This window comes from Pungitius pungitius, chromosome 19 (genome assembly GCF_949316345.1).
Source record: "Pungitius pungitius chromosome 19, fPunPun2.1, whole genome shotgun sequence".
NCBI lineage: Eukaryota > Metazoa > Chordata > Actinopteri > Perciformes > Gasterosteidae > Pungitius > Pungitius pungitius.
The window spans coordinates 2,426,431-2,451,088 of record NC_084918.1 but is presented as its reverse complement, the minus strand read 5'-3'; the positions used below and the strand labels follow the sequence as shown (position 1 = coordinate 2,451,088).

Sequence of the window (24,658 nt, the reverse complement as noted above, 5' to 3'; positions counted from 1 at the left end):
CGGCTGCTGTTTATTATCTCTGGAAGTTGAGAAACACTCGGCCGCCTGTCCCAACGTTCACTTCCCCGGGAGTTTTTTTTTTTTTTTTTTCTTTCTGCTCGGTCGCCGTAGCACGAGACTGGTAAACATCACAGTGCCGCGCCGTGATTGGCTGCAGGAGAGGGAGGTGGGTTTAGGGTGCGGAAAAAAGGGGATTTAAGGGGATTGTGTGCTCATGTCAGGACAAACTTCTCTTCCCATGTTTGTTAACTGCACGACGAAGCCGGGTGCAACCGGATCGTGAAAAAAGGCTGACAGGCGAACCGGTCATTACCTCACCACACATATCTCACCCCGGGGAGGAGGAGCAGTGGTGGATCAACGGCACGGGGGGGGGGGGGACAAAACAGAGAAAAGGGACGACAACGTTAAACCTCAAATGATACCTTTCCCCCTCCGTCAGTGCAACTAAGTCCACTTTAATCAGGAATCAGGAATCCTTTATTGACATAATATGTCAGACATAGATGGAATTTGGCGGTTGGCAGAGAGTACGACAATGACAACAGACAACGTAGTGCAGGAATAAGATAAAAATATGATAAAATATAGTGAAATATAAAAAGCTATATAAAGCTACGGGTTAGTTAAGAAATAAAGATAAAAATATAAATAAAAATAACGATAACAGAAGGAAAACAGAACCGGCGAATGAAAAGTCTATAAAATTACCCACAATACAAGTACATATACATATGTATATATATATGGATATATATATATATATCCATATATACGGTATATGCAGATGGGTATTTGTCTATTGAAGCGTGCAGCGGACTGGTGGCCCAATCGAAGCCTCTTCAAAGTTCAGTCTACAATCTACTGACATGTTTAATATTGTAGAACAAACCGTTCTAGTTGACAACAGACTTTATTTCAGACAATCTCACCAAAGACAAAAAACAAGAACCCGGGAAGTGAACAAAGGAAAACTCATTTCCGGGTTCTAGGACTCTCCTGCAGCCCCGTAAGTAAACAAAGCTTTACGGACTCCATTAAAACTGCCAGGCAATAAATCAGTTCATAAAATAAATCAGTAATTCAGGTTTTGAGAGGTTTGATGACTGCGTGGAACCTTTTTAGAAGGATGTAGTTTGTGGTGCTGATGGAGTCTAACATGTTATACGGTGTTTGCCCGGTACACACACACACACCGGGCATTAAACAGCAACGCGGCCGCTCTCACAGCAGAGGCCTCGCATGAGAAAGAGCGTCTTTGTCCGCGTGGGTCCGGGCTTTGTCTCCCGCGGCGTCAGAACCTCGGCGCCTCCTGCACCTCGTACCTCGCGGTGAGCTGGTACGCCGCCTTGATTTTAATAAGTGGGCTTCGTGCAGGCAACAGATCTGCATCCGTCTGTGGAAGATACTCGCTCTGTGTCTGTAACGTATGCAAATGAGTGCAGATTTCTTTCCGCTCTTTGTTTGAGGGGGTGGGGGGGGGGGGTTATCTCCTTCTCTGTGTGGATGTGAGAGCAAGTAAGCAAATAAGAAGAACTCTCAATTTAGAACAATGTTAGATATCGCAAATGAAAAACTAAATTATACAGTCATTACCTAAAAAGTGTATTGTGACTGTGTGGATTTTTGTGAATTAAGATGAGGGAAAGATCACCGTTTGGGTTCAAACTTCAGCAACTGAAGTACGCAACTTACGTGACAAATAAATCAGCGCGTCAAGTGGAGAACAAACAGCTGGTTGCTGATGACATTGTTAGAAGCATCACGAAATGCATCGAACCGTTGAATCGACACCAAACGCTCACGTCTCACAGCCAGCGGCATGGCGATGGATGTCAGCATCATCCAGACCTTTGGGCCGTCTCTCTCTGTGCCCCGTTCCCGCCGACGCTGACCGCCTGACCCCCCCCTCTTATTCCCCCTGGATGCCACAAGCGCCGCAGACAATCAGGTCAAGCGTCTGCATGAGAGACTTTGAATCGGGTGTCGACTTGTCCGCGTGTTCTCAGATGAGCGCCCTTCGTCCCCTACATGACCGAAAGGAAAAAAGGCTGCCACGAAAAAGGACACACGAGCTCACGAGCTACGAGACGGATCGGCCCACCGTCACGTCTCACTTGTTCATTTTCTCATGCAGCGGGTCAAGCTCTGGGGGGGGGGGGGGGGGGGGGTGTAGGACGGCAGGAGCAGACGGAATACAAGGGGGAGACTAAAGCTAAACAGACACAGGGAAAGTTATATTTTTAATGAATCTCTGCTGAAAATCCCAAACAGGAAATGATATTTTTATGAAAGGGTTAAGATGGAATCATAAGATAATCGCAGGCCCGGCGGAGTCCCCCTTCGCCAAATCCTCTACTTTATTCTGTGAAACTGGGACAAAATAAGATGATGAAACGCGCATGTGGGCCTCGCGGATCAGAACCTCGCCGTCGTCTCGTGTGACAAAATGCCGCAGATTTGCAGACGTGGCAAAACCACGGCTGCATTCCAGGAGGCAGAGACAAGGGGGCTTTGGATCCCCCCCCCCCCCCCCTGGTCTCCCCGCGGGGCAGAGGCCTCTCTCTGCGCGAGTACTGACTTCAGGACGTGTCCGTGTGCAGGGGGGGCCGTTTGCAGCACGACTTCCCGCGCAAATCCCAGGCGTTAATTGGCGATCGTTGAGTGGAGGCTTTTAACGATGCTTTATCAAAAACCACATCCTTAACAAGGCCTTATTTATCAATGAGTAACTGTTTATTAGCTGTATACTCTGATATAGACAATGAAGCATTAACGTTTTTAAAGTCTTTATACCTCTTTTTCTCTATTGAATAATCAGCTTTTCGTTTCAGTGCCAACTCGGGTCTGCTGTGACCCCCGTGACCCCTGTGACCTCTGCGCTCGTTGAACCCATGAACCTTCACCGGAGCCGTGAGCCGAAAAGCCTTTAAAACCCGCACCACGCTCTGTTCAAACCAATCCGACATGTTTCCATGGGAGAGAAACGGCACACGTTGGAGGGGGGGGCAGGGGGGGGGGGGTTCTGCATACTTAGTGTGTTCACCTAATTCCCTGCTCAAACTCAAAGAAGATAAGAGCTGACATTCAGAACATTCAAAAGGGTGCAGTAAATGGAGTAAAAGGGAATTGATCTTCACGATGTTGTCGTTTGTTTATCGGTGAGTTAAAAAGATCTCTGAACCTTTCCGAGGACGAGTGGTATGTTTTTTTTCTTCCTGATGAACACGTGAAGCAGCAGAGGAACGACTTCCTTTAATCACCACGTGGTTGAACTGCATGAATGCGACAACATTGGCCACCATCAGGCTGTGTTGAACAAAACAAAAAGTCGTGCAGATTTTAAGAGACAAATGTGATAGTGAGAGGAGGGGAAGGTCACTCGACCCCCCGCTGGCGCACCGCAGGTTGATTAATAAAAGAAACGGAACGAAGAAGTTCATCTCTCAGATGATTCAGCCTCCGTTTGATCGTAACGATCCCCCCCCCCTCCCCCCCCCCCCCGGTGGGGTTTGTGTGGCGTCCTACGGCGACGCATGTAACAAATGTTCAAACTCGCCACATGGTCCGGACCTCGCGGAAGAAAAGGCCCGGTCTCCCCTCCGCAGCCTGTGGGATGATTGTGGCTGTGGGAAGAAACAACCGCCAATGACTTCGCACCCGTGAACCCGACTCATACATTTGTGCCGAGTCACAATTGTAGAAAATCACCGTCACGTCTCCACGAATGACACAAACGTCCCGCTGGCACGAAAAAAAAACAAAAAAAACCCCTCAGGAGCGACGCCTCCTCTGCGGCGCAGTCTGTCTTTGAACCAGAAGGGCGGCCTTTCGGGGTCGCCTGGCCCCGGTCCCGGGGGTCCGGCCCTGCAGGCTCACAGACACCGGGCTTTTTTTTTTACTTCCCACGGTCAGAAGGCTCCTTTTCCTCAGTACTCTCCCTCCTCCGTGAGACTTCACGGGCAGAAGCTGCTGCTGCACTTCTTCACGCACCGTTTCCTTGGACGGAAGACAGAATTCCCTCATTCTCTCCGGGCCACGGACACCTCCGCTCTTTCAGAGCCGCTGGATTAAATCGAAGCCACCGGCAACTTCCTGCAATCCGGCACGCCGGCGGGTGTTGGCGAGGTTTCAAGTGCTTTGGACTCACACACACACACACACACACACACACACCTCCCAAAACCGTTTGCGTTGCAATTATTTAGTTCCACCAACAAACTGGCCGTCTCCAACATGCAGTATTTTGGTACCAAACAAAGACGTGGAGACGGTGTGCGAAAACAAGGCTACGAGTGTTTCGCAACTGGTCGCCCCCCCCCCCCGGACCGCCCCCCTCTTTCGAGGCAGCGGTTTTAACAAGGCTGCGAAAGAGAACGCTTGTTTGTTTTTAACCCCCCCCTCCCCCCCCCAAAATAAACATGCACAATTAACCGTGTTCTTGGAAAAGCTTAACGTGGTCCTTAAGCTCTCCATAACGCGGTTATGTAGTTTCTCTCCTCCTTCTTGTACAACCCCCCCCCCCCCCCCCCCACCCCCTGCGGCTCGCTCCGTCGCCACTTCAAAATCCCAAAGGAGGCGCAATATGTTACGTGAGCTCCGACCGACCCCCACCCCCCCCCCCCTCCTCTTATGTGTCTCCAGCAGAGGTTACTGCAGTGCAGCTTTCCAGGGAGCAAAAGAAAAAAAAAAAGGGGGTGACTCAGGGTAAAAGCTAAAAGAGGCTTTGGCTAAAAAAAGGGAGGGGGGGGGGGGGGGGGGCGCATTGAGCAGCTTATGTGTCAGTAGCAGTCGCTCCCTCTCGGCCGTTGTGGCGTCAAAACGGGCTGATTTGACTGTTCAGAAGAAGAAGCCCCAAGGTGGAGAAAAGCTGGAGTCGAGTTGTGTTTGTCATGGGGGGGGCCTACCTTCCTGGGGGAGATTAAGCTAAGAGATAACAGTCCACCTGAGAGGGCTCTGCAGCACGTGCTCAGACAAAAGGCCGTTGGCAGATGGAGACAGCAAGCCGCCTTTGTTTTTGTTTTTTTGGGGGGGCTCGCGTCCGTGAAGGCACCACAGAGGGGGGGGGGGGGGGGGGGGGGGGGTTTGATGTCTGTTTATCTAACCCTCAGCTACCCGTCCACAGTCTCCACGCATCAAGCTGTGGCGGTGAAGTAGAACCCTGCGGGGTTCAGCTTGGATCGGACCCGCGAGCTCGGAGGTTTATTAGCGGCTCAAATTGGATTTCACAACAATCACATTACCTCCTCCTCCTCATCATCATCATCATCATCACCACCACGATGGGCAAAGTGGAAATTCAGAGGACATGACCCCTGTCCTGGATGGAAGCTGCAGGCCTGATCATCCCTGTGCAGTGCAGGGGGGGGGGGGGAGCTTTTCATTTACCGGCTCCATATTTAATTCATCAGCTGATGAACCGATCGACGGCTGCCGGGATGCACGTCTAATTCAACTCGAGAATGAACCTTCATCAATCTCAGCCGAACAACACGGACGCATTCAAAGTTTGATTTTAGAATTTTCATATACAACCTGAACTGTTTTGAGAAAAAAATAGATTCAATATTGCTTTGCTGGAAGTTTTGAACTATTTTAGATTCTTTGTTTAAGTCAATGGAATGATGAATTGTTGCCATTTCTGACCATATTTTATCTCATTGTACAAAATAGGGGCAGCTGAGAACTTAAGAATAAAAATACCTAGAATAGAAATAGAGATCAGGTTCATAACAATAAAAATGTGCACAATGTTCCTTAACAAAGTCCAATTCTTGCAACACACTTTCCATGTGCATATTTATGCACACACACACACACACACACACACACACACACACACACACACACACACACAAAGATAGGAGCCATCGTGTTTAAGGGCATTGGAACATATCATATCTGTGCACACAGAGATTTCATATCAGCCGGTCAAAAAAATAGAAGAAATCTCTCTTTGAAGCCGTAAAGAGGTGTGTGTGCGTGTAACATTTGTGTAGTATCCCTCCTTTGATGGTAGTAACAACATACAAGTCTTTGCAGAGTTAGTTGCATTATTGGAGGCTTTAAGCAACCTTTTCTCACCCGCCTGCAGCGCTCGGAGCACCCACAAGGTGCAATTTTTATTGTTTGATGCTCACACATGCATACATTAATATCATGTAACACCTGGGCAGGTGTGAGGAGGTAGAGGACATTGACCTTTGCATTAAAGCCGGGCCGGGTTAAACAATAACAAAAGCAATATAACTGCACCTTTAATGTTGATGAAGTCTCTTTTGGCTCTGTGCAGTCTGAGCTTTATTAAAGCATCTGCATTATAGTGCAAGGTAGGCACTAGACTGGGCCTAAGACCATTGTACTGTGCATCAGAATCACAGGTCAAAGCGTTGCATGTGTATCGGGGTGTATCCCCCGGCTGGGTTTCCACTTTTGTACGTCGTAAGTTGGTACACACCTTTATGTACGTTCTTACGGATGTGCCTAGCCGGGCCTTCTTCTGACTGATCCTGCCTGAGGCCTCAAAGTCCTCTGACGTGAACCACTCAGGACTCCGTTTCAAAGCCTGCCGCCACGGCTGCCATTCCTAGAGGATTCCTTTTCACGCCAGCTTCCCCGGACCGACTGGCAGAAAACCGGTGTGGCTCCATTTCACGGGACTGGAGTGGAAAACGCTGACGGGTCTCTCTCTCTCTCTCTCTCTCTCTCTCTCTCTCTCTGTACGTCCCGTCAGATCCGATGACCTCGCCCGAAGGCTCCAACACGCTCACATTTTACAACTCACATGGCTACGAATCGAAACATGTAAACACTCCGAGGTCAAAAAAAAAAGGTCAGATACGAATGGCTGATGTGAGGTTTGTTCACATGTGGAAATAAAACGTTATTCAGAAACATCGTTTAAAGCGTTTGTATCTAGTTCTTTGGTGTATTTGTTGTTCTTAACTGTCATAAGACGCATTCAGTAAACTACTAAACTAAATGGCTCAGCTAATGCACCTGGTGTCTTCAAACCTGAACGCAAGAGATTCAATTTAGCACAAATATTATGGTGTTCTGATTCTTTTAATGAATAAACCATCATGTCACGTCCAGTAACTACTACAAACGTTGTGTAAGGTCACTGTTTCTCACCAAAAAGCCCAATGAGCATCTTTGAGATCCGTTTAGTTGAGCTTTTATTTTCTTTATGTAGTTATGATGTACTTCAGCAGCGTGTTAATGGTTTAAAGGTTAATCATTAACACCCATAATCTTGTTCAGTTTGTTGACACTTCTGCCATTTATTGCCCAAAGTTGAGTTAGTTTCTGAAAGTTTGAAGCCTCGAACCAATATTCAAGGTCCAACGGAGACAAGACCTACATTGTCTTTCTAATTCAATTATCTTGCAAATGCAAAATAAACTTTGAGCGGAGGTACTCTGCTGCATGAAGCATTTTTTCCTCCTCTCCTCTTGTCAACCTGCAATAAATCTGCAGACACCACACCTCCTCTATAATCAACTCCTGGAATGCACTCAATATTACAAGCCGATGAGAACAGTGTGGGTGTGTCTGTGTCTGAAGGTGGACATTTACTCTAAGATGGAGGTCAGTAATAGCATCTTTGTCTAGATACCAACCAATAAGTAAAGGGGCACCTCAAAGTCCTCATGCAGGTGCTGCGATGCGAGTCAATGGGGGAAAAGTCTGTGGCGCTGTGATCAAAAGCTTAAAGCAAAACCGACCTTCATTATCCAAACAACTTGCTTGTCTCAATGGCAACAGACGCGACCAGTTCCGTGGCTATAAACCGTGAAGTTATAAACCAAAGCGTGGTCCAAATTCAATCCGGACCCGCTGCCGGCGCTCGATGAGTCAGCGATTATCAAAAGTTATTAGGATCCATATTAAGATATATATAAGATATTAAGATCCATCCTGTGGGGATCATGGCAAGACACACTTAAACACTAAAGCAATCAAGTAGTGGAGTAATAGGTAAAGACAAAAGTCATCAGGACGTATCTTCTGGGAACCATGAATATCCACGCTAACCTCTGTGTGTATCTATACAGGAGTTATTCGGGTATTTGACAGCAAATGGAGAGCTTTGACCGGTTTAATGTTGCTACGGAAAAAGTCATCACGAGTCACCCTCTGGGCACCATGAATATCCGAGTGCGGGGTTGGATGAGAAGTCCAGGGAACCCCCGCAGTCCCCCGGATCCACGAACCTCCATCGGATCGTTGCCGAGTGACTTCCGGCCCGTTATCCTCGTACTCGAGGAATGAAGTGGGTGTGAACGAGTTTCCTGGAATCACAGTCGCCTTGATTACGCCGTTGTTTCACTGATTGGGAAATCTCAGAGTGCACGTCGTTTCTCGCGAGTGGGGAGGGGGGGAGGGGGGGGGGTCAGCTGTCAAGGCAGCAAAAACACGCTCTCAACACTTGCGACTCATTCCGGAGGCTGCCCCCTCGGGGGCAAGCCGTGCTCACTGCAAGCCACGGCATGACACGAAAATAGCAATGTGCCTCTGTGATGACTTGTTGTTCCGCTGGTTTCAGATCGCGCGTTTCACGTCCCGCCGTAGAGGCTCCGCCCTTCAGAACAAGACAACCTGTGTGTTTCAGGAGCAAAACCTCCCTGATTAGACGTTAATATTTTACCATAACAACATGTGACCCTATTGGTCATAAAGCCGGACATTGTGCGCTTGTTTTTTGTAAATCGTTTGGGGGGGGAAATTATAGGATTTCATTCATTCCTGCGTAAACCTTAACAGAGTAGCTTTTTAACCCTTTCATTTTGAATGCCGTCAGTGTGTTATTATTCAGCTTTGATAACCTTCTGTAAAAGCCAACCTATACTCAAAGAGAGCCCAGTGTGTCGGGGCAGGGTGGACTCCCACTGTGCTGGTATCACTATCACTCTTTAGAAAAGGGAACCGGAGCCATTTGGGGAAACGGTTAGTTAGCTCTGAGCTACAAAGTTGAATCTCAGGGTTTTTGTTGATTAAAAAAAAAAAGAGGGAAGGAGGTCACTAGCGACTTCTTTCCGTCAGGCTCAGTTAAGGCGGGATGAACTCAGACCCGCTATTTCCCCTGAAGCCGATCACATAATAAATTAATTCTCAGAAAACAATCTTTTTTTTCCGGAGGGTCACGACCCAGAATGTGGCGGTACGGGTTTTAGTGCAGCAGAATGCATCTTTACCTCTCACTTCGTTCTGTACCTTTGTCTCACGGTTTAAAACCCAAATGTCTTGATTTCTGTTCAGTTTGTGCAACACTTCTTGAAATAATATAAGCACGAGGTTTGTCCCTGCAAAATCCCATCAACAAAGAGAGAAGCAGAACGTCCACAGTGATCCACAACAATGTCAATCGATGGCTTCCTGGAACAGAGTGTAACTGGGTGTTAAACCGCGCGCGGCTTCATTAACTCGCTGCTGCATCTTGTGTTGTAACTACGGCCCCCCCCCCCCCCCCCCGCACAAAGAAAGCACCTGAGCCGGGAGAGACTTTGCATAACAAACCTCAAACGCTCAGTGTGTCGAGGCCGACTCGGGAAGGGCGACGCGTTCATCCACTTAAAAAGGAACTTAAACCGTTCCCACCTGAGAAAACAGCACCACGTGACCCGTGTTTATTGTATTATCCGGCAGACGGAGCCGAGCGTCCCCTGAACTTTCCCCCACTGACTTATTTACAGAGCGCTCGGACGCAGGCCTGGTGGGAGGGGGGGGGGGGGGCGACAACCGAAACCCACGAACTGCCCTCAGCACCAAGACGGGTACTGTTCTGACCGGGCCGGGGCCCGTTGGCAAACAGGGGGGGTGATGCCACGCGGGGTTTAATTTAAGTTATTCTCGGCCCGAGGCGAATGTTTTGTGCCTCGTTTTGCAACTTTTTATTTTAGGAAAGGCTACTAGAGGCTAAATCTAATAGAGGGAGGTATGCAAGCGACAATAACCCGAAACCCAAGTGAACCACTGAAGGGCTTCTCTCCTGGTGTGCAGCGCTACGAGGGACATTTGATATTTCTTTAAATGTAATTGGCCGAATGTGTATGGTCAAAATATTCCATCCCGTTGCATGTTTTCTGCCAAACAAATAAAACCCAGTATAAACCAGTGGGAATCAAGCAACTGACAAAAGTACTGATAATTATTATATAATCCAAATTGGCTCATTTAGGTTCCTGAATAAGGACTTTTGTCTTTAAATCAGTAGGAAGGAAGGAAGTAGGAAGGATAAATCTGGTAGTTTTATGTTACGTTTATCCGAAAAGTACAGATGTCCTGATCTGTATCAGCGACCGGCCCTACGTGTCGGATGCTCTCAGCAGGGGGGTTCGGGGGGGGGGGTTAAATGGACAAATGGCAGCACCGAAAGAATCGATGGGTGGAACAACACCAGGGTGGTGAAGGCTATGTGTGTGTGTGTGTGTGTGAGAGAGAGTGCTCGACAACACAGAAAGAGCAGAGAGGTCACGTGGTCGCGGCGTGTGCGTTCCGGAGATAACCTCCAACTCCAAACTGTTAACTTTATCTGGACCCGGTTAGTGTGGCCGACGCCCACTCCCTCACTAAAAAAAAACGCCTTTTGGATTGGCTGTTTATTGGCTGTGATAATAGCTGGAGTTTTTTTTGTTAATGCCCAGGGACGTGCTGCACAGGGAGATGTGTAAACAAACGGGGATATTTGTGGTTGAAGTAGCTTGATGCAAGGCCATCGGGTTCCTCCCCCCCCCTTTAATCCTGGAAATGTATCGTCTGGAGCGGAGCGTCAAGGGGAAAGAAAAGAGTTGCACCAAATACCTGCCCCTCTCTTTTCTGTTTCCTGAAATATGTGAATCTGGATGGTAAAATCCATCTGAGGCTCTGTGAAAAATAGAAGAATAGGAGCTGAAAAAATACTTGATTACTCAGTTAGTGGAGTGAGGGAAAATGGAAAGACCCATTTTGTTAAACCTTTACTCTAGTAGAATACCAAACTGTCCTGGCTTCTTAAATGTGATGATTTGCAGCTAATCCTACACATGGATTCACCTTCATAGTTTTGTGCATTAAACGCATCACTGTACATTAACTCAAACAAAGGGGGCGTCTCGTGTCCAACCAGCGATCCAAAAACGTTGATTATATACAAGCTTAAAGAAAGCATCACTGATACCAGCAAGTGTTTGGACAGTTGAGCCAACTCTCCGACCCCTCTGCGGGGGCCGGATGTCTGCGGCGTCGCGCGGGGCTCGTGGCGCGGATGGTGACCACCGGACCGCGGTGTGACTCAGGAGTTGCGTAACAGAGGATGTCCAGCGCGAGCACGGGGGGGGGGGGGGGGGGGGGAAACCAGGGTGTCGTTACCTGATCGCCCGAGCGATTGCATCTCAAGGAAGCGCGCGCGCACACGCACACGCACGCACACACACAGGGACCAACCTGCTCTTTCCGTTTCTGCCAGCGGCCGCACGGGCTCTCCTCCACGATCTCGCTCTCATCCTCGCTCTCCTCCTCCTTTCCCTCCGATCCTGATTTCCTCTCCGGGACGGACATCGTCATTTTTTCAACCGCCGTGTATTTCCAGATTTGATTCTCCGAGAAAGAAAAAAACACCTCCTCCTCCTCCCGCCGCCGCCTCCCACAGAAGAGCTTCTTCTCCGGCTCCCTCCGTGGAGCGCCGCGGAGCCGGGTCCAGCAGAGACGATCCGCCGCTCCTATGCGCAATGAAGAACACCCCCCCCACCCGTCTCCACCCGACGACAGCAGCCGCGTTTCAGACCTCTTTGCGCTCAAAACATGTTGCAGGAAGAAAAAAAATGATACCGGTAAAAAACACACACACACAGACACCTCCTGCAGACACACACACACACACTAGCGACGCAGGCTGCACGCTGCTGGCTCTCCGGACCGGAGAGGACGCGGTGGAGGAAAACGAATCCCGGACTTTATGCACAAAAAACAAAATGTGTTTTTCTTTGTGTTCGGGTCGCTGTGGTCCTCGCGCACCTCCGGGTTTTTTTTGTTTAATGTGACGGACCGTCCTCCACGCGTCAGAGAGAGTGAGAGAGAGAGAGAGAGAGAGAGAGAGAGAGGAGTAGCGTGGAGTCACGTGTATGCGCGCACGGGGCGCTTTGACACGGGTCGGAAGACACAAAACCAACACACACAAAAAAAACAAGAACGCGCACGTAAAGTGGTCGCTCGACGTAAAACGTGAGCGTTCACGAAACCAGAGCCGTTTAACAAGAGTCACGTCACGTACGTCACGTAAGATTTTGCAGCGATGGCGGCTCATGGATTCCCTTCAATCTAAACCAGACTGGGGCACAGTTCGTATTTTGTTATGTAACATATAACATTTAAACATGTTTAATTTGTCTTACTAACAAACTTGTTTTCATATACTGTTTGTTTTTCAATATTTAATTAAGAAACAGTTCTGATTCTGATTAATTTGATTTCACATCATACCTATTTTGTCCTATCCGGGTCTAGTTTGGAGATATGTCCTTTATTTTGGTTTGATTCTTTTCTGGTTTTGGTGAATATTTGAAAATAAGTGGTTTATTTATGACAGCATTCTAAAATCTAGTTTCAGACCCAGAGTGCAGAAATAGTCCCCTCAGACCGGAACAGTGCAGAAGGGCTTAGTTGTGTATTATGTTAATAAAAAGAGAAAGAGCCATTGTTCCTTAATAAGCAGGGCCAGTATTCTAACAGGCTTTCATGAATACAGACACAAAGGCAGGGCCAACCTACGTGGCACAAATAGAGAAATCCTAGCCCTACATACATTCAAACAATGTAGCCCAAAGAAAAGCCTAATATATCTATAGAAAAACAGAAAATGAACACAGGGTAGCTCACAAAGCCCCGTCGTAATTTTATTAATTTAAAAGAAGAGGTTATAAGATATCAAGCCATAATCTCATTAAAATTATGGAAAAAATAAAAATATGGAGAAGAAAGTTTTATACTTTTAGAGAAGTATTTGTCTCTTATAGATGAATGAATCAAAAGTAACTTGATGCTGTTTGATGTGCAGGTGTATCCGTTGAAGGTGAGTCACACAAACTGCAGTGGGGTTAGTGGGACATCATGTGGTGCCTTGTTGCAGTTGCAGTGACTTCTTCCGTTGCACTTTCTTTCCGTTTTTCAGACTCATTGGCGTTACATCCATGTGGTTTTCCAATGTACACATGGAACAGTTCGGATGACAAAAAGGTCCCTTTCTCTGTCACGTTGTCGTGAACATTGATTTATTATTTGAAGTCCAATAGAAAACATTCTGATCCCCTGACCTTTCTGTCAGTTTAATCCACCAGCATTTAATGATACTCTGTAGAATAAACAGAAATACAGTTAAAGTTACTAGATTGCACATTTAAAGTGGTTGCATGAGTTTACTAGATGCAGTACACCTCCACCACTCCGGTTGAATCCAAACAACTTCATACTCTTGACTTGAGACTGTAGCAGTGAACATGTATGCTTGGCCTGGGCAGCAAATAAGACACCATTCCCCATCAAACAGGAAGTTGTAAGTCGGCCGTACTTTGTTTAATCGGCTCCAAATGTCTCACCATGAGACTCTGATGTGTCATAACATCCTGCTCTAAATGAACACAATTTAGAATTATAGTAAGAGCACAACCTGGTGGCAGCACTAAGTTATTGGTTGTGCACTTTCACGTCCTCACAGATTCATAAGATCCATTTTAAGGGCTTCAAATCGGCAATACTATTTGTATATAAATATATTTAGACTTTATTTTCCACGCAATATATTTAGATTATTCTTTCATCACATTTTTCCATTTAAAGTATTTTAACTTCTTTCAAAGACATTTGGACCCTGTACATTTTGACCGTTTTTCAACTAAATATGTTTTTTAACTCATTCTTCTTTGATATGACAATTTTTGACCTAATGCTTTTTGACTTTTCTATCAAACATCCATCAATACCTGTTTTGCCAAACATTTAAGAGATTTTTATTTTTTTAAATATTTGTAACTTTTTCTCCATTACCTTGTGGGACATAAAATAAATGTGACTTTTTTTTCTCCATGGGAGACACACTTCATGATCAACGTTCACAATGGATCTCTTCATGCCATGGTCTTTATCAGAGTTGCAGACCTCCTCACCCTCCCTGCTGACCACCACTTTTCCCCTCATCGGTCAGGTGACGGCGGCACATGTTGCATGTGGGTCTGTAGGAGTTTGTGTGCCATAGAGGACGAAGTTACCATCCTCCTGCAGGCGGTGAAAAAGAGACATTTGACTGTTATCAGAACAATTTAACTTTACATGAGCACTGGTCTTTGTGAAAGTAAACGATTGTGATAACAGCCAAATGTCTGTTTACAGTCTGCTGGGCGACGGTAACTTTGTCCTCCGCGGCTTCAGACACGTACAAACCGGATGTCCTCCGCCTCCGCAGGGCAGGACGAGTGCAACCTGGTCCTCTTCAACAAGGCTGACTCACGCACCTGCATGGGGGGGGGGGGGGGGGGGTTTATGTGCCGTCTTCAACTCACAGAAAAAATACACAATTCCACAATAGCTGAAATAAACTATTATACATATACACAGTGACCATATAACTAATTGAATTTGGTCTTCAACTTGTGTTTATTTTGGTTCACATGAAGAGTTTATTACTTGTGCACCAACATAAGTGTATTTTGATCATATACATTATACATCTAAGCTCTAAGGGGGAGGACACAGAAGGGAGTGACATGTCTTCTTTCATCGACTCAGAAACCACGGCAGCATTAAGGCTTTGGTCTACTATTAAAAAAAAGCACGATCTGCCCGCTGTGTCAGCAGGAGTTTACATGGTATGATAAATAGTTGAGGAAAATCTTAATTGAGCTTGTTTATCCAAACTGTTTATCTTTAAACTTGCTTCTTTTAGGAACCCTAAAAGAAGCAATTTCTGAATTCTTAAAGAAGCTTTCTTCTATTTTTATTTTTAACATATTTTAACGTGTTTCAATGTTCCATGTTCTTAACTGTTTTTACATCTCCTTGTTTGGATGTTTTTTTTAATGGTTTTATGTGAAGCTATTTGAAATGCCTTGTTGTCGAAATGTGCTTTACTAAAAAAAATGCCTTGCTAACCGACTTTAACACAACTCGTATTCATTTATTGGCCAGGTGAAGGCGGCACATTGTAAAAAGAGACATTTGACTGCTATAAGAATAATTGACCTTCACCAAGGCCAGTTCTCATAAAGTGTCACTCCCCTTCCTCTTTCCACCCCAAGCTCATGTGTATAAAAAGTGGAAGGAAATCTCACTTGCTGCACATCACCCATTTTGCTCAGCTGGCAGTTTGACTGAATCTCCAACCTTGTAAGTATTCTATACTTTTACATTATTGGATCATAACTTTATGATCAAATTTGAAAGGTTTAACACTGTTGTACAAATGAAACGGAAAACCAAATAACAAACCATGTTTTCAAAGCATTTTCAATGTTTCAGACGAAAACAACGGACTTTTTTCTTGTTGCAGAATCATGAGTAAGAACTACTTGTCCAAAAACGATGAACTCCGCAAGGGAGACTTTCTGGTCTCCAACAACAGGGAGTGGAAGGCCGTCTTCCAGGTGAGTGACTCTCAATGTGTGTGTGTGTGTGCTGCCGTCACTCGTCATGAGCCTGGTCCTCGTGAAGGTGAAATATTCTGATAATAGTCACTTTTTCCCGCCTGCAGGAGGACGGCAACTTTGTCCTCTATGGCTGGAAGCCTGTGTGGGCTTCAGACACTTACGGGACAGACGGCATGCGCGTGTGCATGCAGGAGGACTGCAACCTGGTCATGTACAACAAGTGTGACCAACCCAAGTGGCACACAAACTCCTCCAAATCTACGAGCAACATGTGCCGCCTTCACCTGACCAATGAGGGAAAACTGGTGGTCAGCAGGGAGGGTGAGGAGGTCTGGAACTCCGATCAAAACCATGGCAAGAAGTGATCCATTGTGAACGTTACGCTTTGTGATCAGCTTGAAGTACCAGTAAACCTTTCTCCTGTATAATCTGGGATTAAATAAAAGACATTTGTCACAAAGCACAAAAGAATAAGTGTGGTGTCTCTTTGTGGTGATGAAGTGTGTCTCTGCATCTCGGGTCCTTGTGAACAAACAACTCTGCGACTTAAAACAGAGCGAAAGTTTAACACAATGAATCCATACACGGTGTTACTTAGCCACATTTGTGATGAACTCAAAAACGGAGAAATGTGAGTTGTGTTAAAGTCAGAAGAAAAAAGACAAACTGTTTGGACAAACAAGCTGGATTAAGATTATCAACAAAGATTTACCATGTAAACTCCTGCTGACATAGTCGGCAGATCGTGCTGAAGACAGGAGACCTCTGGACAGGAAGTGGTTGCCTGTCCTTTCTTTAATCGGCTCCAAATGTCCCATCAGGAGACACATGAGACTCTCATGTCTCATAACATCCTGCTCATGAAAAAAAATGTAGACTTATAGTAAGAGCACAACCTGGTGGCAGCACTAAGTCATAGGTTGTGCACCTTCACATCCTCACAGATTCATAAGATCCATTTTAGGGATCTAAACTGAGATTTAGACTTTATTTTCTATTTTTGACATTTTTGGCATAAGTTGACTTATTTTTTTCCGTGGCATTTTTTGATCGAATATATTATAACATTGTTTTCATTATATATTTCCATTTAATATATTTTGACATTTTTTAACCCAATTGCTTGACTTTGTTTCCACGGAATATATTGGGATTTTTCTTTCATCACATTTTTTCCCCCATTTTAAATGTTTTTCTCAAACTGTTTTTTTTCATGTACCATCAATGACGTTCTTATCTGATGATGCAACTCTCACTCAGGGTTTCCTACTCCATAATGAGAACGTGAGGTGCAGAGACACACTTCATCACCACAAAGAGAAGAAACTCATTCATGCTTTGTGACAAATGTCTTTTATTTAATCTCAGATTATACAGGAGGAAGGTTTACTGGTACTTCAAGCTGATCTCAAAGCGCAACGTTCACAATGAATCACGTCATGCCTTCGTTTTCACCGGAGTTCCAGACCTCCTCACCCTCCCTGCTGACCACCAGTTTTCCCTCATCGGTCAGGTGAAGGCGGCACATGTTGGATGTGGGTCTGTAGGAGTTTGTGTGCCACTTGGGTGACGCAGGCTTCCAGCCATAGAGGACGAAGTTGCCATCCTCCTGCAGGCGGGAAAAAGTGACTATTATCAGAATATTTCACCTTCACGAGGACCAGGCTCATGACGAGTGACGGCAGCACACACACACACGCATTGAGAGTCACTCACCTGGAAGACGGCCTTCCACTCCCTGTTGTTGGAGACCAGAAAGTCTCCCTTGCGGAGTTCATCGTTTTTGGACAAGTAGTTCTTACTCATGATTCTGCAACAAGAAAAAAGTCCGTTGTTTTCGTCTGAAACATTGAAAATGCTTTGAAAACATGGTGGTCAGGACGTTTGGATTCAAACAAAGGGGGACTCAGCCCCCCTTCTCTGTCGTTTTGCTTGCACTCAGTATATGAGAACGCAAGAGACAACGTTTCAAGTCTCGGACGTATAGCTTTGGCATCACGAGATTATAAACCTCGACGCAAAAACATCTGGATTATCATTTGACCCAGAACAGAAAGACTTTCTGTTGTCTAAGTAATACTGACTAAGGTGGAACATTAGTCAGTATTACTTTCCAACATGTCCCTCCTGTTTAAGTATAACTACTAATTAAAAAGGAAAAAATAAAAGAATGTTCAAACAAACTCCAATTGAAAAACATATAAAAAAGGTCAAGATTTCTTATTTATGTGTCCAATGTGTAAAATCATAAAGGAGAAATTAATATCTTACAGCTCTAATACTTCTATTTATTATTTAATCACTTCATCACAGCAATTTCTGACGGATATCATTAATGTTTCATAATCCGGTTTCAGAATTCTTTTCAAATGAGTCCATTGAGGCCTCGATATAATCTGTCAGGGAATCAAGAGCAATTCTCATCGTCTTGTAGAGAATCCTGTTGGTACCTTGGAAATTGTTAGTCATGGCAGCATCTCGATACCGAGTATTAGAAGGGAGCGATACAGCCATCGAGATCAAGATAAACACAGATGATGCCAGCATTCTTTCACTCGCCGAACCGTGATCGCAGCATTCTGTCTCTCTGGGAAAGTGTTAACCACAAATGGAAAACCCCAATCGCACTATGTTCTGCTTACAGTCAGACTGAGGTGAGGTGAGGTGAGGCGGGGGGGAGGTCAAAGTGTGACTTATTTGAACATACCATTTCTGCTCCCCGCCTCCCTTGTACGGTGTTGTCAACCACGGGGAAGCTCTGATGTTAAAGCTTCTCTCCACTGTTGAAGCTGCTCTAAGTTGAATTACTGAAAGTAATGAGCTTTTCCACGATATTGTAATTTTTCGAGTTTCACCTGTAAGTGAGGCAGTGACTCACCACCAGCAATCAGAAGAATGAGGAGGAAATACATGAGCTTTGTTTTCCAGTCCCGTTTTGACCGTCTTCTTCATGTTGATTTAGAATTTTTGTTTTGTTGTCTTTTTGGGTTCGGGCTTCTGTTGACCCCTCACTTCCGGGTTTAGGTCGGTCTTTTGTTGACCCCTCACTTCCTGGTTTAGGTCGGTCTTTTGTTGACCCCTCACTTCCTGGTTTAGGTCGGTCTTTTGTTGACCACTCACTTCCTGGTTTAGGTCGGTCTTTTGTTGACCACTCACTTCCTGGTTTAGGTCGGTCTTTTGTTGACCACTTACTTCCTGGTTTAGGTCGGGCTTCTGTTGACCCCTCACTTCCTGGTTTAGGTCGGTCTTTTGTTGACCCCTCACTTCCGGGTTTGTGTCCGGGTGGGTTGAGTCTTCCCGGTGTGTTGCCTCCTGCAGATGTTCCAGGGTTGTTTAGAACACAAGAAAGTGGCTCCTGCCACTCAATGTATGAATTTTTTATCAATGAAGCTTCAACAATTGTGTTACTTGTGCAGTAATTCCAAGTTAATTCCTGAAAATGAACTGATTTGTACAAACCTTTTTTACAGAGAAAATGCATAATTCAACAAATATGCAGACTGAAGGTCTTCCACGTTTCCAAACTAATGGCAAGATGGAGCAAGGACCCTCTACTGGACCTAGTGCCATGTATTAACATAGCTACTGTTATTGTGCATTCAATACTAAGCTATTCAAATAATACCCAGATTCAGATATTCATTAACATTTTAATTTTAACACGTGCAAGGTACACGGGGGCCTTGCCACTGCCACTTATAAACATGCATCTTGCATACAAAACTGAGCTAACAATTTATAACAACTTATTAAAATATTTCACAGCTACAATATGTTGGGTTCAAAAATACAATTTAAATTGGTTGAAAAAAAATTGGTTGAAAAAAAATTACAAAATTAAAGAAATAGAAAAAAAATTCGCAAAGATTTCGCAACCCCAATGCAGTCCCTCCGCGGTCCCCCTGGGTCACGTAATCACATCACATAACATAACAAATAAGTAATAAATAAGTGTTATTTCAACAGCAATACTTTCCATCAGTGGATACCTGTGTGTTACATTAGTCTTGTTCAGACTGCAGTAAATCATGAGAATCAACTCCATCTTGAGAATCGGCACTTGTTTTACGAGTTTGTGTTTTCATAACCTAGGCATGTGCTTGTGAATAAGATGCAGGTCACGAAGAGTCATGTGACACTGGGAGTGACACAGAGTGCAGGTTAACACACTCCCAGTCGGTCGTCCACCTCGAGCCGTCTCTTCTGGATTTTATTTCATCAACAGTCGCTGACTCCACCAGACCTGCACCCGACATCCTACATCCTCAACGCTCTTTTACCTGAGGTAAGAACACCTGAGCTTTCATGGCATGGCTGGATGACGTCAACATGCGGACTTGACAAGAGAAACGATTTATTTTGGCCATTTCTTTTAAACTCTTTTGCACTGGACAAACACTCCAAAAAATTGTTGTCCCTCATTTTATTGTAAAATGTTTTATTTCCTTTGTAGCGAATGGGGCTAGAATCTAAATTCTATCGCGTCAGTTACCACGTGGAACAGTGACAGACACGACGTTGTAAATCGTGTACCATTCTGAGTGTTTATTTTTCTTTTAGGGCAGCTTATGTGTTGATTTCATCAAAAACAAGACATCATCTTGTGTTTGTTGATTTACGCAACAAGATAAAAGTCTAAAAGGTTCGGCTGTTACGTGAAACCAGAAGAACGGGTTCCACAACATCTGATGTTGTGTAAAGGAAACAATAGAAAAGATGAGATTCTCGGCTTCTGCACTAAAAGGGAAACACAGAGTAGAATGGTGTGTTTTCTTTGCACAAATCCGTGGAATCCTATTCAACCTCTATTCATATCTCTACGGAGAATCGATGATGTCATGTGGCACGCCCTGCACAGAATATACAAGGGGACGTCAAATGAGTGAGACGTTGTGTATTTGACCTCAAATAAAACTGTGACAATCAGTCAATTAGTCAACAACTAACATGTTGTAATGGAACTTTCTACATAACTAATGTCCCTTCTGCATATTTAGCTCTTCTACTTTTGACACCTTCAGGTGAACATGTCTGCCGTCTACCTCCTCCTGCTGCTGCTGCTGCCGCTGGTGTCCGCACAGACCTTCCATTGGGGGGGCTGTCCTGCTCCCGAGGTGCAGCCCGACTTCAACCTCTCACAGGTAAACACACCTGCGATCATCCATGAGCGCGGTGGATGTGCACCCGAAAGCACGCAGAACTAACGCCACCTGTCTGGTAACAGTATCTGGGCCTGTGGTACGAGATCGAGAAGCTCCCCGCCTTCTTCGAGAGAGGAACGTGCATCGAGGCCAACTACACCTTGAACGGCGATGGCACCGTTCGGGTGCTGAACTCCCAGCTCGAGTGAGTAGTCCGGGTTTTTTTTTTTTTGTTGTTGACTGATTTCATTGTATTATACCACTCAAAGGTTCTCGAAAGGTATCGTCGACGCGTCCTCCATCGGCTCAGTGCTCTCTTTGTGCCCACGTGTGCTTTGGGTCAACACATCCACAAAGGGAAATGACTATTTCAAAAGCCAATCGCTGGTCACGCGGCGCTACACCTTGTTGTGAAGTATGTTCCTAATCCAACAAGCTGCAGACAGAACCCTCTGAATGCTGGGGGGACGGCACTCTACTTTGAGAAGCGTTTATTTAAACATTTAGCGTCCACCCACACTGCTGCAGATGGAGTGCCGTGTTGGTTTTTGATGGAGTCCACTTGTGTGTTGCTTCCCGCAGAGACGGCGAGGTGAACGTGGCAGAAGGCACCGCGGTGGTTCTGAGCCAAACAGAACCCGCCAAGCTCGGCGTCCGCTTCTCTTTATGTGAGCACTCTTCTTGGTCTTCAGCCGTCCTCCTCGCACGTTTCCTCGGGGTGTTGACACCGGGTCTGATGAACTCCCGTCTCTCTCTCTTTTTGTCTCCCAGTTTCGCCCAGAGGTCCTTACTGGGTTCTGTCCACAGACTACACCAACTACTCCGTTGTCTACTCCTGCACCGGCTTCCTGAGCGTTTTTCACGTCGACTTCGCCTGGATCCTCAGTCGGTCTCGCTCCCTGCCTCAGCAGACCGTGGCCCAGGCCAAAGATCTGATGACCAGGCAGAACATCGAAGTGTGCAAGATGATGGCCACGAATCAGACGGGCTGCTGGGACAACTAGGCCCCCCCCCCACCCCCACTTGACCGAGGACAACACGGGGCGAGGCTCAATACTCAATCAGCAGTCCCTTGTCTTGTGATCATCGTAGCCAACAAATGTTGGGATGTTTAGCTTTGATTGCTAGTTTTCACCAGCATCATGTTGTAACTATTCCTCGTGTCCTGTATTCTTATATTCACATAGTAACTGCCGGTCTGTGCTTTAATGATTGAGAAGGTGGAATTTGTAAAACCCGAATAACCACCAATGCTCAAGGAAGTTACAAAGGGTGTAATGTATCGTGATTTTACTGCATGTTATGTAATGGGAAATGGAAATGTACTACAGCGCCACAATGAATCAAACATATTTAATGGTGATGGTAAAGAACATGTTGGATGTTTCTTCATATATTAAACCTCTTCAGTCAGAAGGTCATTTGGTCACTTTTTACTTATGTGCTGACTATAACTAAGCAGCAAGTAGAGGGTATGAGTGATGTAATATTGTGGAGATGTACAAAGCTTCCACTGTGGCAGGAGAATAAGTCACAGCGTAAATCCTTTAAGGAAGGAGATGTTTGTCCATTAACCAGCTCTGATTGTGAGATCACAACAATCAATAAACAAAACAAATGTCATTTGCTGATTGAAAGCTTGAGCCTAAACATTCCCAGTTGGATTTGGTCTGATTTTTTTCTTCCCAAAATGAAATCAGCACCAAAAGTAAATAAAATGAGTAATTATGCTGACGAACAAAAAAACTAGAGCTGTGGGAATGAAACACTGAGCCCACGTCCACGTGATGAGCATGGAGCTAATGAGCAGCCTGCTGCCGAGGGAAGGAAACAACGGGAACAATCTCGACTGTGTCTGTCCCCACAGCTCCACTCACTTTTTACCAGCACATGCAGACAACAGACATCTTTAACCCTTGTACTCCTGAGGTAAGAGCTTTGTGTGGTTATATTTCGATGCTTTATTCCTGAGGAGATGTAGCATTACGTTGACATCTTTCGGCATTTAGAGTTCTTCTACTTTTGGTACTTTGGAACCTTCAGGTGAAACATGTCCGCGGTCTACCTCCTCCTCCTCCTGCTGCTGCCGCTGGTGTCCGCACAGACCTACCATTGGGGGGGCTGTCCTGCCCCCAAGGTGCAGCCCAACTTCAACCTCCCACAGGTGAACACGTCCACGGTCATTCGTATTGCCCAGTGGATGTGGACCCCGAACCGCGCAGAACTAACGCCACCTCTCTGGTGTACAGTATATGGGCCGGTGGTACGAGATCGAGAAGCTCCCTTCGACCTACGAGAGAGGAAAGTGCATCGAGGCCAACTACGCCTTCAGGAAAGATGGAACCATCCAGGTGCTGGCCTCCCGCCTCCGGTGAGTAACGCCTCGTCCGGTTATCTGCTGATGTTTTCAGACTATCAATAACTCCGTAGCGTGATGGATGAGAAGATTTATACCACTCAAGGGTTGTGGAAAGCTATCTGTGAAGTCGCAAACCCTCTGTGTGGGACTCGTGCCTTCGGCTCTTCCCATCCTTGCATTTAAAGGCAATTGAGAAATTTGCTCGAACGTGGTCACGACTGAAAGGACGACACCGCAGATGTGTAGTAAGTGTCAGATTTAAGCAGAGGAAAAGAATGCGTGAACTAATGACAAAGCCCTTTGCATGCTGGGAGATTAAAACTGGTCTGGACTGTTAGCACGCACTTGGCCGATTTAGTGGCTCTAACGTCTTGTTCCTCTTCCCCTCAGTAAAGACAAGGTGAGGTTAGCAGAAGGAACCGCAGTGGTTCAAGACCAGAGAGAACCTTCCAGACTCGGAGTCAGCTTCTCGTATTGTGAGCACTCGTCTTCATCTTTTTGCTTCGTCACCTTCGCCGTTATCCTCCTCCCCTTTCTGTTCTTCTTTGTCAGTTGTGCAATCCTGTGTTTCTTTGTTTTTTTTCTTGTTTTAAATAAAATATTTACAATTAAAGGAGAAAATGTAAAAAACAAAGTGCTTCTGTGGGAAGGCTTTCCCCTCATTGCTCAGTTATGCGCTGATCCTGCTTAAAAAGGGTCACGTACCTTGTGAATGATGACGTCATCGGCTGACAAGTGACGCATCGGTGCTTTTGTGAGGACATTGAGTCACTCTGAGAGACACGTCGTTCATTCTCGATTCCTCCCCACAGGGACAATGAGCCTGCTCTTTTAACGCCGTATCATCAACATGCAGATGACACTCTCCTTTGTGTGTGTGTTATTTGATCTGAAAGGAAATGTGTCAAAGTTGGAACTAAATCAAAATATTAGAGCACAGACTCGTATTTAATTTTTTTTAGGAGAACACATAATGAACTTTTTGTCTTTTGCTCCCAGTTACGCCCTACAGCCCTTACCTGGTCCTGACCACCGACTACACCAGCCTCTCCGTGGTCTACTCCTGCACCAGCATCCTCAACATCTTCCACTACGACTACGCCTGGGTCCTGGGCCGCTCTCGCTTCCTGCCGTGGGAGACCGTGAGATACGCCGAGCAGCTGCTGACGGACGAGGGGATCGACCTGTACAGGATGAAGCCCACGGATCAGACGGGCTGCAAGGACACCTGAAGGTCCACCTGTGGCCGGTGAGCCTCGGTTTCGGGATCAATACTCTCCATCGAATCTCAGTGTGGTTCGCTTTGATTTCCAGTATTTATCCAGCATCGCCCCACTGTGGATATTGTTGCAAAACCTATAAATAAACATCAATGCTCAAAGAAAGTTGCAAAGGGGGTTTATTGTGTTGTGATGATGTGTGTAGTAAAGAAAACAAACACATCCGTGCTGGTAGCAAACATAAGGGTCGGTTCATTAAATCTGCATTGAATTAATCAGATAACTCGGTCACTCTTTAATCAGTCAGTACATCATCACCATCTG

The 24,658-nt window shown here is 45.7% G+C and overlaps 5 protein-coding genes across 9 annotated transcripts in view; 3 read left to right on the top strand and 2 right to left on the bottom strand.

Annotated features, from left to right (window-relative positions):
* LOC119198415 (nuclear receptor-binding protein 2-like) overlaps positions 1-11,985 on the bottom strand; it is a 19,078-nt gene extending 7,093 nt beyond the window's left edge. The window contains exon 1 of the mRNA XM_037455551.2: positions 11,425-11,985. Coding sequence (XP_037311448.1) covers positions 11,425-11,544 — 120 coding nt within the window. The 5' untranslated portion in view covers positions 11,545-11,985. The remainder of the gene's footprint in view (positions 1-11,424) is intronic.
* LOC134107492 (apolipoprotein D-like) lies at positions 11,741-24,658 on the top strand. Of its 2 annotated transcripts, XM_062559296.1 has the most exons (6): positions 11,741-11,810; positions 22,623-22,684; positions 22,799-22,919; positions 23,005-23,126; positions 23,505-23,590; positions 24,114-24,658. In XM_062559296.1, exons 3-6 carry the CDS (start codon positions 22,806-22,808, stop codon positions 24,344-24,346), a joined length of 555 nt encoding a protein of 184 aa, XP_062415280.1. In that variant the 5' UTR covers positions 11,741-11,810; positions 22,623-22,684; positions 22,799-22,805; the 3' UTR covers positions 24,347-24,658. The 2 variants fall into 2 exon arrangements, with proteins under 2 accessions (XP_062415280.1, XP_062415279.1); XM_062559295.1 differs by lacking the exon at positions 11,741-11,810 and having other exon boundaries at positions 22,585-22,684.
* Positions 12,149-22,193, top strand: LOC119198416 (apolipoprotein D). Of its 4 annotated transcripts, none has more exons than XM_037455555.2 (6): positions 12,149-12,317; positions 19,707-19,899; positions 20,636-20,755; positions 20,839-20,960; positions 21,338-21,423; positions 21,527-22,191. In XM_037455555.2, the coding sequence occupies exons 3-6, from the start codon at positions 20,642-20,644 to the stop codon at positions 21,757-21,759; spliced, it is 555 nt and encodes a 184-aa protein (XP_037311452.1). In that variant the 5' UTR covers positions 12,149-12,317; positions 19,707-19,899; positions 20,636-20,641; the 3' UTR covers positions 21,760-22,191. The 4 variants fall into 4 exon arrangements, with proteins under 4 accessions (XP_037311452.1, XP_062415278.1, XP_062415277.1 ...); XM_062559294.1 differs by lacking the exon at positions 12,149-12,317 and adding an exon at positions 15,030-15,354 and having other exon boundaries at positions 20,612-20,755; positions 21,527-22,193; XM_062559293.1 differs by lacking the exon at positions 12,149-12,317 and adding an exon at positions 15,031-15,354 and having other exon boundaries at positions 19,840-19,899.
* Positions 15,522-15,979, top strand: LOC134107513 (B-type lectin plumieribetin-like). Its single transcript, XM_062559351.1, has 2 exons — positions 15,522-15,611; positions 15,719-15,979. Exons 1-2 carry the CDS (start codon positions 15,522-15,524, stop codon positions 15,977-15,979), a joined length of 351 nt encoding a protein of 116 aa, XP_062415335.1.
* On the bottom strand, positions 17,022-17,439 carry LOC134107493 (B-type lectin plumieribetin-like). Its single transcript, XM_062559299.1, has 2 exons — positions 17,331-17,439; positions 17,022-17,223 (listed from the first exon to the last, which is right to left on the bottom strand). The coding sequence occupies exons 1-2, from the start codon at positions 17,418-17,420 to the stop codon at positions 17,047-17,049; spliced, it is 267 nt and encodes an 88-aa protein (XP_062415283.1). The 5' UTR covers positions 17,421-17,439; the 3' UTR covers positions 17,022-17,046.